The sequence below is a fragment of the Synchiropus splendidus genome, chromosome 11, assembly GCF_027744825.2.
Source record: "Synchiropus splendidus isolate RoL2022-P1 chromosome 11, RoL_Sspl_1.0, whole genome shotgun sequence".
Taxonomy (NCBI): Eukaryota; Metazoa; Chordata; class Actinopteri; order Syngnathiformes; family Callionymidae; genus Synchiropus; species Synchiropus splendidus.
In genome coordinates, this window is record NC_071344.1 from 5,830,766 (window position 1) to 5,842,693 (window position 11,928).

The following is an 11,928-nucleotide window of genomic DNA, read 5'->3' on the forward strand; positions in this document are numbered from 1 at the left end:
ACCAAAGCTTCATATTTCTCAGTCCCAGCAGAACAGCGCATATATGAACAATACAAATGTGTTTGAGGAGTTAAATACTCTTTCAGTCAAGAACAATGTGAGTAAATAAGACAAATAACAGTGTCACAAGGCAACTGACATTAAATCTCCATCACATTTACACCATTCCAGGTCATAAGATTTAAAGGTGTGTCAGCGTGATTGATGCGTCAGCATATAATTCCACAAAGATTTGATAAATAAACAGCGGAGAAGGTCAAATCATCGATGGCATTTGACAATACAGACCACCTCATAAACCAGCAGTGTGGCGTGGATCCGCCGAGGAGCTCATGAAACATGACTTTATAAAAACACATCACAAAGTCAGATCGATACTATAACTCCCCAGCTTCTGTTGGCTCAACAGTATGACAGCATTCCTGACTCTTCAACATGAAGAATAACACATGAAGGCAGTCAGTTGAGTACATTTTTTTATCTCAATTAATCGCACTAAAGAAGAGTTAACTCGCGATTAATCGCAAATAACTCACGGATTTTGTACCTGTTCTGAATGTGACTCAACAGAAGATTTAATCCACACCAAAGTGGCCAGTAATGTTTACAATGTTGTGCTTGTCGATCCTCCTCAGAGCCTCTGAAGTTAGAATGTTCTGGACAGTGTCTGTTCTGTTGGGTTGTTGGAGTAAACAAATGTTTGCATGAGGACAGCAGGTGTTGATAACATCCCCCTTTTAAAGATACATTTACAACAGATAGAAAATGTGTGACTCATTTGTCGTGAATCACGAGTTAACCGTGGCTGTAGTGCGATGAATTGAGATTACATTTTTGAATCTTTTGACAGCGACACACACATGAAAGCTGATTTATTTTAGTGCTTTGACCGAGTCACACCGTTTAATTGTCTATTTCCAAGTGACAGATCCATCTGTTTTTGAGCTGTTCTTGACAATCACCTCCTCAGCGGAGGAGAGAACATCTCCCCACCAATTTAAAAAAGTCATTTTGAAAGTGAATACAGTTTTGAGTCACACCTGCTGACATGCCTCTGATCTGTGTGAGAAGTAAGTGACAGAAAGTTGGAAGTGCATCTGCATCTGTGACCTCCTTGTTTTGAGGAAGGCGTGAACCACAAATCTCTACGACTGATGTAACTTACAATCTGATACCTGGGATGTTTTTATTTACTCAGCCTGTGAGTCCCACTTTGGAGAGTGAAAAAAAAAAGAAGACTCGCTGTCAGAAATGAAAACAGCTCAAGCCCACTTACTAGCCTTGACACATAAAGACCTGTTTGAATTTCAGAGCCACCCAGGTGCCTTTTAGAAAGCCGTAGTGCACTTGATGCTGAGTTGAAGGGGTGTCATATTTGGAGGTACTTAAGCATGCGATGTTTTGTTGCCTGTTCAAAGCCGTGTACTTCAAACGACTATGGCTTATTAAGTAGAGCTGAAGTTGCCAGGACACCTGTGGATTATTGTGGAAATGATACGTCAAAAATCTCCTTTGTGAGCCACAAATAATTTCAAAGATTCCTGTGAGTTGTGCCGCTCTCGCATCTCTTGTGTTTTGAACACACGGCAAACACTTATTTCATGTCTGCGAAACGCACAAATTCATTTTGAGATTCCACAGTGCTATTGTCACTTTCCATCACCGGGAAAGTGGCGCGTCTGTTGCGCCGGGTCGCAGACATAACGGACAGGTAGATTTCCTCCAGATTCCTCAGCCGGCCGGAATGGTTTTAATGTGAAATACAGCAGGTGCATTTCCTGAACAGAGCGTCTGCATAACTGTTACACGCTGCCAGAACTGTGACACGGCTGGCAATCAGGGAGCTCTAATTAAAGCCTACTTATCCCGGAAGACTCAACAGGTGTCAAGTGTGAGCAGCAGACGAGGGGAACGCACCTCTCCCTGTGGGTGAGCTGGGAAAGCTCTCGGAGCAAGGCGTCGGCGGAGCATGTGGAAGTGACACGTACAGTAGAAGGCTCTCCTCTTGGCTTCTTCCAATAGTGGAGGGTGTGGATCAGAGATGCCAGCAATGCGTTACTTAGTAACCTTTTTCACTAAGGAGTACGCGTTCACTAAGGAGTAATCGTATTAAAGTTACTTATCTAAGTCACTGTGCGTTACTATTGTTGCCATTGTCGGGAAGTGAAATATGACCACTCTGAGTCTTTGGGCATGACGTCATGTGCCAGTCACGTTTTCAACACGCGGGCAGCTCACGTGTCACGTGTTACACGGCAGTAAATAACAGGCGTGAGGAGAGAGATGCACGTTTCTAGCTGGAAATACAGCCACTACTTTGAATTAGTGTCTGCTATAGATGATGGTATTAACACTGCAGGTTATGACATAAAGTGTCGAAAGTGTGGACTCAAAAAACTATGTACCAGTTTTTTTTAAATCCTCTTGATAGGTCAAGTTAAGCAACACTTATGATAGATTTTTAGACTTTTATAGGTTGTTTTTTTTCTTTAGCGCAGGAAGAAACGGTACTGAAGTGATGTACTGATGTCGCATTTTCTCTCGAAAGTCAGAAATAAAATGATCCTCAGCCAACAGGGGACATGACACACTGAGGCTTAATAAACAAAAAAAATTAAAAAATAAATAAATAAATAATGCCCTACATTTTATTACATAAATCACAATATAGCGCTTTGTTTTGTTTTCATACTTGTTGCTTTTTGTGTGTGGTTTTTGCTCCAATGTGTTAGAGTGTGTCAAAGCAAAACATTGACTGTTCGTATAACTGAGACTGTGCTAAAAAATGGAAAAACACTGGACCCGAACTCCAGCCTAAAAACTGACATAAAAGACCATGTTTGGTCAATGAGAGCTGTAGCTGCCAAATGTAAGTTGTCAAGCAAATTGTAATCTAACTTAGTTACTTTTACATTCCAGTAATCAGTAAAGTAACTACGCTACTTTTTGAGGGAGTGATCAGTAATCCGTGGTCGGATTACTTTTTCTGTGTCAACGCTGGGGTGTGTGCACCCGAGGTAGGACTCCTGGAGGAGTCCAGGGGTGAGGGCAGAGGATAAGGGATGGCTGGCGCCTGTAGCCTCTCATTCACTCATCTGACTTGCTCACATTAAAGGAAGCTCTAATCACTGCAGGGACTTGGCCGATGACGTGCTTATCAAACGGCATATTTCAAAAAGGCATCTTAAAAGGCCCGAGGGCGAAGAGGCAATAAGAGCACATTTGTATGTGGATGAAAGGGAAAAGTGTAGACAGACCTTGCATCAGAATACAGAGGGGGGAGATCATTAGCATCTCGAGCAAAAAATGCAGCGAGGGAGAGCGCGATCAAGTCAGCAAGAGAGCGCGAGAGAGAGAGACGTGTCAGTGGTGTACGGTGGGATAGCTGAGGGAGAATGATTCTTTGGCACTCGTCCTTTTTTGTTTTACACAGTCCCCAAAAAGAATAAGAGAACAAATACATTTTTGAACAAAGGCATTACTCTTGAAGTGGGAGCCCATTGGGGCGTGAGGTGGCTCCACTGTGGGTTACAACAGAGTGAAGCCCCTACACATCACCATTCCCAACTCCTCTCACGCTGCAGTCGGAGATCCCTCAACACAACAGGCCCTCTGTCTGAGCTTTGATATGCAAGCCAGAGCTGGGAATAAGAGCAAAAGCATATGATGTGTGACACCATTTCCGCATGCTTTGAGGGCGATCGGCCTCATGTCACTCGAGCAATCGGCTCAAGGATGGGAGCAAACTACCCACAACGCTCCTGTTGCCTCTGCAAAACACTTGCAGTGAAGAGATGTGACGGCTGTTTCTTCTCATTATCAAAATGAAATATCCTGATAAGATGCGATTGATGTGCCCAAGACATGGCGACAGGTGCAAACAAGGACAGGAAATAACAGAGTTTCAGATCCTCGGCAGCTTTGGATCTGTGTCTAGAAGTTTCAGGGAAAAAGTACATCCACTGGCGAGTGAGAATGTTCCCCTCATCAAACACACACATGCGCACAAACACACAAATCCGCACGCACACATGCACACACAAAACCAACAGCAATATTCCTGGGAGTAGCAACAGCATCGCTACGGTCCAGTACAGATCCAATGGATTCAATAAAGGTCATGAATTGCACCTATTTGAAATTGCCTCAGACAAACTCTACACCAGACCTGGGCAAAGTGCGGCCCGGGGGCCATATGCGGCCCGATGCCTGTATTTTTGTGTCCCTTTAAACATCAGACTAAAACTATAACTGATAAATTCAAATTTTTCTGGCTTATGCATTAAACACAGCACCTTTTTGTTTCATTGGCCATTTTTGTGTGTATTTCTTGTTCCTCAGAATGCATTGAAGGAATACTGAAAATATGTTTTGAAATAAATTGCCTTTTTATCTTGAACGTCTGGTCCATAGTTATGTTGATTTCCATTCAAATTCAGTGCTTATGAAATGAAATATTTCAATAGTTCTCATCGCATATTTACACTTCTTACTATCCTTACTTACATTTTATCTTTTTAGGTCAGCTTGACCTTGTATTTTGGATGTTTTTCTGTCATGTTTTGTAGTCATCGCTGTCTTCCTTTTGATGATGGCCCCTTACAACAGTTACTGTGGCCCTCCAGAAAAAAATAATTGCCCACCTCTGCTCTACACCACAGGGTTGTACACCAAAAGATAACTGTCTCCAACTGGTGTTGAACCAGAGATCCGCTTCCTCTTTAAAACATTGTGATGGATTTAAAAGCAACGGTCGTATAGCTGTTATGATCCATCACGTTGAAGGTCATAACAGGCTGTCTACAGTATGGGTGAGTTTGCTGTGGAGTCATTTTGTGGTTTAAATAGTGTGAGTCTCAGGGTTCAGTGATACGAAGCTCTCGATACAGGAGAAGCAGCTGCCACAATGGTGGCACGCTCACACCGAGAGAATTGCTCCGACAGCCAGTGTACACAACGTCTGCGTGCTGTGCAGCAGCTCACAAACAAACATGCATGCGCAAACACATAAAACTCATTAGACCTAATTTAGAAAGTCAATTTGGGATCAGGAGACCAATTATCCTATTATTTTCCCTCTCCCTCCATCACTCAGCTCTTCTTGTTTCCCTGCCTCCCATTTTAGCTGCGTTCGCTGTTGTGAGTATTTTGGCTCATGTTTTCCTCTTCCTTCAGAGGTGGGGAGCGTCGACAGATTTTTTTGTTTTTTTTAACTGAACTAGTAAAGAATTTTTATTATCTTTATCAGAATGCTTATTATTATTATTATTATTGGTGTCCATAACAATGCTATTGGCATGCATTCGCGTCTGAGAAAGTATTTTCGTGTATTTCTCATCAGACTCTTTCTATCACAGCATGAAGAGGAAATGATATTTTCAGAAGTGCGTCTCGGCGGAGCTAAGAGAATATCGCAAGATCTAAAATGAAGTGGAAATTGAGATAATTTTAATATCTTCAAGAGCATGTATCTCGATAAGCATCCCTCATCTGCAGCGTTCACAGGCACGGGAGTCATGCGTGAGCGTCGGCGCAGGGTTCAGCCGGAGAGCAGCGATCGCTGTCAACATCATGCTTTCCAAGATAGAAATAGATATGTGCTTTTAATTAAATCTGAAGCAGCCATTAATAATCTACATGTGAGCAACATGTGGCATGATGATTCATGGATAAGAAATGAAAACAGATATACATATATATTTGTATTTTTATTTATAGTTCATTTCTGGGAGGATATCTTGTACACCAAATATCCTGTTGGCAGTTAAGCGCATTCAATGTGTTTAGAAGCCAGGAACAGTCACTTGTATTAACAAACAAACACAAATACAAAATTAAGATAACCACAAAATAATGAACTGCATGTATAGAACATACAAAATAATCCCATGCCTACTCAGTAGGTAACTTCAACATTCCGGCTCTTAAAGATGTGGATATTTACACTTCGGTTTTACAAAAATATACTTTATAATTTCTGTCCTTTTTGCTTACATTCTAATGAAATGAAGCGGTGCCCTCATCCCTCTCGTCTCCCTCCGACTTACATTCTGTAACAAAAATATTCGTTCAACCCTTAAGGCGAGCTGCTGTGAATCCCTCTCGCGCGCTTCCGAGTCACAACACCAGCAAGGCTTCACAAAAGGCACCGTAAACAGGAGCGTCTGTCGTGTTGTTGTTTTTTTTTTTCTCTGTTTTTCCATATAACTGATATATGTCACATGTGAGAAAGAGAGAAAGATAGTACCAGTGGATGATATTTACAAACAGAAACTAACACCACTCTTACTCATGCTTGAATACCTAAGTGCTTTTTTTTGAACAAACATATCACAGCATCATCACTACATAATAGAGAAAATATGTAGAAAATATGGCCCTGCTCACTTCAAATAATACAATGCAAATATGCAAATTAAATGTTCACATCAATGGTACCAAAAAAAATGATAGAAACGAAACATGGCACATGTACAATATACATATATGGTAGCTTATGTATATCATTCAATGTCTCTTGTACTGGTTGTGTTTGCCTCCACACAGCTGGCCATCTTCTCCAGGTCTGTCTGGATAAAGTAACAGACATGGTTGCAGTCCTGCTCTGTGTTTTGAGCTCAAATGGCTGCGTGTGAAAAACACTTTTCGTCATCGACTGTCTTTGACTGTCCTTGACTTGTCTCTGTCTGGATTCAGGTTTGGATTCATCTGGGGCGTGGACAGGAAAGTGCTTCTGGGGCTGAAACAAAGTCAGAAGGTGGACATTTTCAACCCCTCAAGGAATTCTCACGGGAGGAAAGGAAACAAATGTTTTTTTGTTTTTTTTCCCTCTGTCTTAGCAGATCTCGATTGTCCTCGGGGAGAGAGTGGTCTGCATGTCTGTTAGAGGGGTCGGGACTGGAGAGCTGTAGAGGTTGGAGGCAACTGACGTCGGGAAGGAAGAGGCCACCTGGGACTGAAATGTGTTGGACATGGACACGGAGGGGTAAGTCGTGGCAACCGACGGGGAGGGATATGATGTGTGGACCGGAGAGGAGTAGCAGGAAGTGACTGGAGATGGGTACGAAGACACGGGTGATGGATACGAGGTGATGGGAGAGGGATAGCTGGAGGCAGGTGAAGACGCTGACACTGGCGCCGCCGCTACTACAACTGTCGTTGCTTTCTCCGCTTTCTTGTCCTTTTGCCGAAGGTGGATCTTTGTGTGTCTCTTCCGCTCGTCGCTGCGAGCGAACTTGCGGCCGCAGATCTCACAGGCGAAGGGCTTCTCACCGGTGTGGGTGCGAATGTGCGTTGTCAGGTGGTCGCTGCGGCTGAAGTTGCGCATGCAGATGCGACACTGGAAGGGCTTCTGCCCCGTGTGGATGCGTATGTGGCGCGTCAGTTCGTCGGAGCGGGAGAAGCGGCGGTCGCAGGTCTCCACCGGGCATGCGTAAGGCCTCTCGTGTGGAGGGGTCTTGCTTGGTCGAGTGGGGTACTTGCGCATGCGGCTGGGCTTGATCAGCTGCGACTGGTAAACACTTTTTAAGTCCTGGGAGCCTGTCTGGGTGGCAAAGGCTTTGATGGTGGACAGAGGGGTGAGGGACGGTTGGCTGGACTGACTCTGGAAGGGTTTCTGATCAGGGGGCACAAGGCTGATCTCCCCCTGCTGCTGAGGAAAGAGGTAGTCGGGGATCATGGGAACTGGGAAGCTGGTGCCGCAGGGCTTGGTGTTGGGATAGGCAGGTGGCGAGTACTGGACCGCTCCAGTCGAGCCAGGGAAGGTTTGCCCCTGGTCTGGGAAGATGTCAGAGTTGGGGCTGGAATATGTCGGCGCGGCTGAGTAGATGGGGTTGGGCTCGCTGTGGTGAATAGAGGCGCTGAGGCTGGAGCTCTGTGAAGAAGAGGAGGTAGAAGAGGACGTGCTGGAGGAGGACACCGACGACGAGGGGGACGAAGTGGTCTGTGAGGTTGCAGAAGAAGAGCTGGAACTGGCGGGAATGTTGCCCATCAGACCAGTGAAGAGGCCCAAGATTGGCTCCGCCCACAGACTGTTGCTGCAGGTGGTGGCGGGCTCCAGAGTGAAGCGACCAGTGTAGGAGATGGGGGGCAGCCGCTGTGAAGCGTAGGTCTGCTCCGCCACTGACTTCTCGCAGTTGAAGGAGATATCAGGCAGCGTGTCTGCGGAGAGAAACCAATAGGCAACATTATTCAAACTGTCAAATTACAGCCAGGGGTGTCCTGCTGCAGACCTCAGGGGGATGGATCACGCTGCTAAATGTGTCAGCAACATTTAAAGCACGTGAACACACACACACAAATCTTTTTACTGCCTCCACATCCAACTATTGCTACACATGAAGAGCTTCTGCCCATGCACTTCGACTGACAGTCTGCCCTCCATTGCCAGTCATCCCGTGCTGTGTGCGCACACACACACATTCTTGAAGTCCATCACGCCTGGAGCGATTGATTACTGAAACTGCAGTTCAGCTGGTTTTAGGAACGCAATTTGAATTGAGCTGTAGGAGTGTCTAGAGGCACGGTGACTGAGGAGCGTTTGGAATCTCTGCAAGTCAAGTGGGATTTCAAATCGATCAGCCCACTAATGAGTTAAATTGCTTATTAATATCCAGCCTTTTCACTTTGGTAAACGCATTTAGAGTTAAACAAAAAAAAATTAATATTTATTTTTATCTTTACACTCGTTTAATTTAACACATTTTAAATATAAATTGTATTCGAGTCTAACTTAAAACATAACAGCATTTTTTTTAAAGTAAACAATACATTTTTTTTATTTTTTTTTAAGTTGTGCAACACGATATTAATACTACAAGGTTACTTGAATACCAATATAAGCATGAAGCGACGGTGTCACGTATTAAGTCGCTAAATAACTCGCTTTAGTTTACAGGCAAAGCAACGGAGTGAACGCGCTCTCACCTCCAGCAAGGTGGTCGTACTGGTCCCCAGCCTCCCCGGATCCAAAGCCGGCACCTTCGGGTGCGGAGGCGGTGAGGAAGGGGGTCCCCGCAGTGCTGAGCATCATCACCTCCTCCAGCTTCGGGTAGTTATCCATTGGGGAGTGAGGGAAGCTGAGTGGCTCTGAAATCTGCAGAGCGGGGAGAATCATCTCTGCCTTGGCTGCAGCCATCCTCCGCCGGGTCTGTGGCGCTCTGGCAGGTGGGCGGGCAGGAGCGCGCGGCTGCTCGGGAGCGCTGCCTCTCGCGGGGTCAAGAGAACCACGGAATCAAAGTTGCTGCACCGGGGCTCTCCGCTGCGATGCTCTCTCCAGTCGCCGCTCAAAAAACGAGTAAAGATCCACTTTGTTATTTCTCTACGAAAAAACGGAAAAACGACTCCTCTTTGCTCATAACCTAAACGGATCTGCAGATGTTTTATGACTAATAAACGATGTTTCCAGTCGGGTCTTGACCCTCTTGGACAGGTGTTGTGAAGTGACTTGTAACTGTAGGAGTGATGTTGCGGGATGAGTTGCCTGTCCGCTGTCTATACTACTGGCGCGAGTCTGCTCTCATGTCTCTTTCGGAGCGCAGAGGTTTCCCGCGCCTCTTATACCCTCTCTTGCCGTGACGTAGATGTCCATATTTGGCGCGGAGGAAGTCCTTATATGGGCGCTGCAGTGGAGGACACATGACGCCGGCCCGGGGGAGAAGCGGCGCACAGACTTCATATCCAGCTCTCGCCATCAACTGCCAGCACAACGCGGCTTCTCTTCCGTCCCGAGTCAATGTGTCTTCATACCCGGGCAGCGCTGAGAGACAGAAACATAACTCTTGCTCTGCGCGCGCCGCCTGGCAGATTTGATTTGGGTTTCCCATCTGTGCAGCACTGCTGCCGGAAAGCCCGGCTCCGCCGTGCCATATAAGGTCGTGACTACATAAGGACCTATTCCGGTGGGTTTCCATTACCATGTCCTTATTTGGAACTTCCTGAGGCAGCGCAGAGTCGCCGCTTGGCAGTGGAGCAGAGACAGAAGTGCAAATCACGTCCAGCGCTCACAACAGCGATCCGCGGCGGAGCGCTGCGTAAAACACATCCGGCAGTAGAAGGACTTAGGAGAGGCGCGTGGCGACACATGGCGCGTTCAAAGCCAGGTTTACACAGGACACCGAGTCGTCTCAAGCGCACACGCGCGCGCTGTGAGTCAAGAGTAAAGTTTGAGAGCGCGAGTTCTGTGCCTTCCGGTGCTATTGATTTATGTATGCGGTGATTTGATAACACAAACTTCCTCCACATGAACTTTGCATCGCCAATATGTCAGTGATTAATGAGGCGCTGGCGGTGCGCGCGGCCATCCGTCTAATTGAGGGGTGTCCCCGCTTCAATATTCAGGGATCCTCGGTGCCACTCAGCAGCCTAATGGGCCGAATTAACGCTGCTGCCAGGAGGCCTGCGGGATGCCGACGCTCCCCCTGGATGCAGCTCCGCGCCAGCATCTCCTCGCTGATCGCTGACGGTAAATCGATGCCTCCCTGCGGGGGACCGACACAGCAAACAACCTCTTTGGGAAACATAGTGGCAATGAACCCCAGTTAAATAGAGTGGCGCCGCAGAGGGTGGTCTGCACAGGTGAGAGTGACTGATATGCTTTACTGCAAATGCACATTTATTATGTATTACATTTGTCCTCACCTTGTCTTCAATGGCAAAACCCACATCAGCAACTGGGAGAGCCAAAGAAACGTGTTTATTTTCTTTCAAGAAAAACACAACTCTGGAGAGAGAAGGGAAGCGCTGTGGGCTGGGTGTGCTGGATGAAGACCAAATCGATCACCAAACAGCCCAAATCTGTGTGATATTGGTACCAAATCCACCTTCCTGTCAGCATCCGCAGCAGTTGTCATGGATCAGAAGCGTAGGTCAATAAATTTGAGGCAAAGTGAGCGGGGAACAGAGAAGAGAGCAGATGAAATAACTCATCATCTGTTGACAATCGGAGAAAATCGAGTTAGAAGAAACGCTGGGAAAAGTAATGAAGTAATAACGATGATAAACACTTCATAGGAGTTTGGGGGCCTGTGCTACCTGTGATGCATGCGGGGAAGATATCAGCCTGCTGGAGAACTAAATGAAAGGCTGCATTTTTTTTTTTTGGCGTGTTGGTTTGTTGCGTGTCCGAGTGATTCGGACTTCCCACACATAACAGCGCGAGGATTCCTCCGCAGAGGAAGCTCCGATTCTGCATGTCAGAAAGCAAGCTTCCTTTGGAGCTCAGTCACCACGCCCCTGCTGAGACTTGCACCCTCGCTCACGCTGCCGGAGCGACGGGTTAATATTTAATCACGCCACAATCTGCCACACATGAAAAAAAAATAGACGTGGAGGATCTGAAGTGCTTAAGAGCTGGATATGGAGACGCGTGTACCTTGCAGAAATGGTGCAGAAAATGGAGAGTATGAGAGAGAATCCTCACACCTACACACCGGCCGTGGGTGCAGGCTTCATGCCGGTGTTTGTCCACGCTAGACTGGGAGAGACACAGGCGAGCCGTGCTGCTCCTTTGTCACACCTCTCCCTTGAGACACCCACACGACCGGTAGGGCAACCCCAGTTCAGAGGTGTGTGTCGAGATTAAACCTGCCACACTGAAGGGTTATCAGCTTCCAGTCTGCATATACACAAAATCTGCTGATATTTAATCTTTAAAAACTGCCCTATAGAAGTAACAGAAGTCTCAATCCATGTTTAACAAATGATGTGAAGAGAAGTGGAAACCTGATTTTTTTTGATAAATGTCATTCCACTCTCAGCTTTTAAAATTACACCAGCGGGAGTGTGCAGCCTGACCTTTCTCTGGCTCAGAGACGCTGGAGGGAAGGTACAAAGAAGGACACCGATTTTGTCTCTCATCTTTTAGAGGAACTTAGCAGCGTGGAGCAGTCAAACTAATTGACATGCGTGAAAAGCCAAACAGCTCCGGTG

At 46.2% G+C, this 11,928-nt stretch overlaps 1 protein-coding gene across 1 annotated transcript; it reads right to left on the minus strand.

Annotated features, from left to right (window-relative positions):
- Positions 1-5,697: 5,697 nt before the first annotated feature.
- On the minus strand, positions 5,698-9,541 carry egr1 (early growth response 1). The gene is made up of 2 exons (XM_053879054.1): positions 8,926-9,541; positions 5,698-8,160 (listed from the first exon to the last, which is right to left on the minus strand). Exons 1-2 carry the CDS (start codon positions 9,134-9,136, stop codon positions 6,836-6,838), a joined length of 1,536 nt encoding a protein of 511 aa, XP_053735029.1. The 5' UTR covers positions 9,137-9,541; the 3' UTR covers positions 5,698-6,835.
- Positions 9,542-11,928: the final 2,387 nt, after the last annotated feature.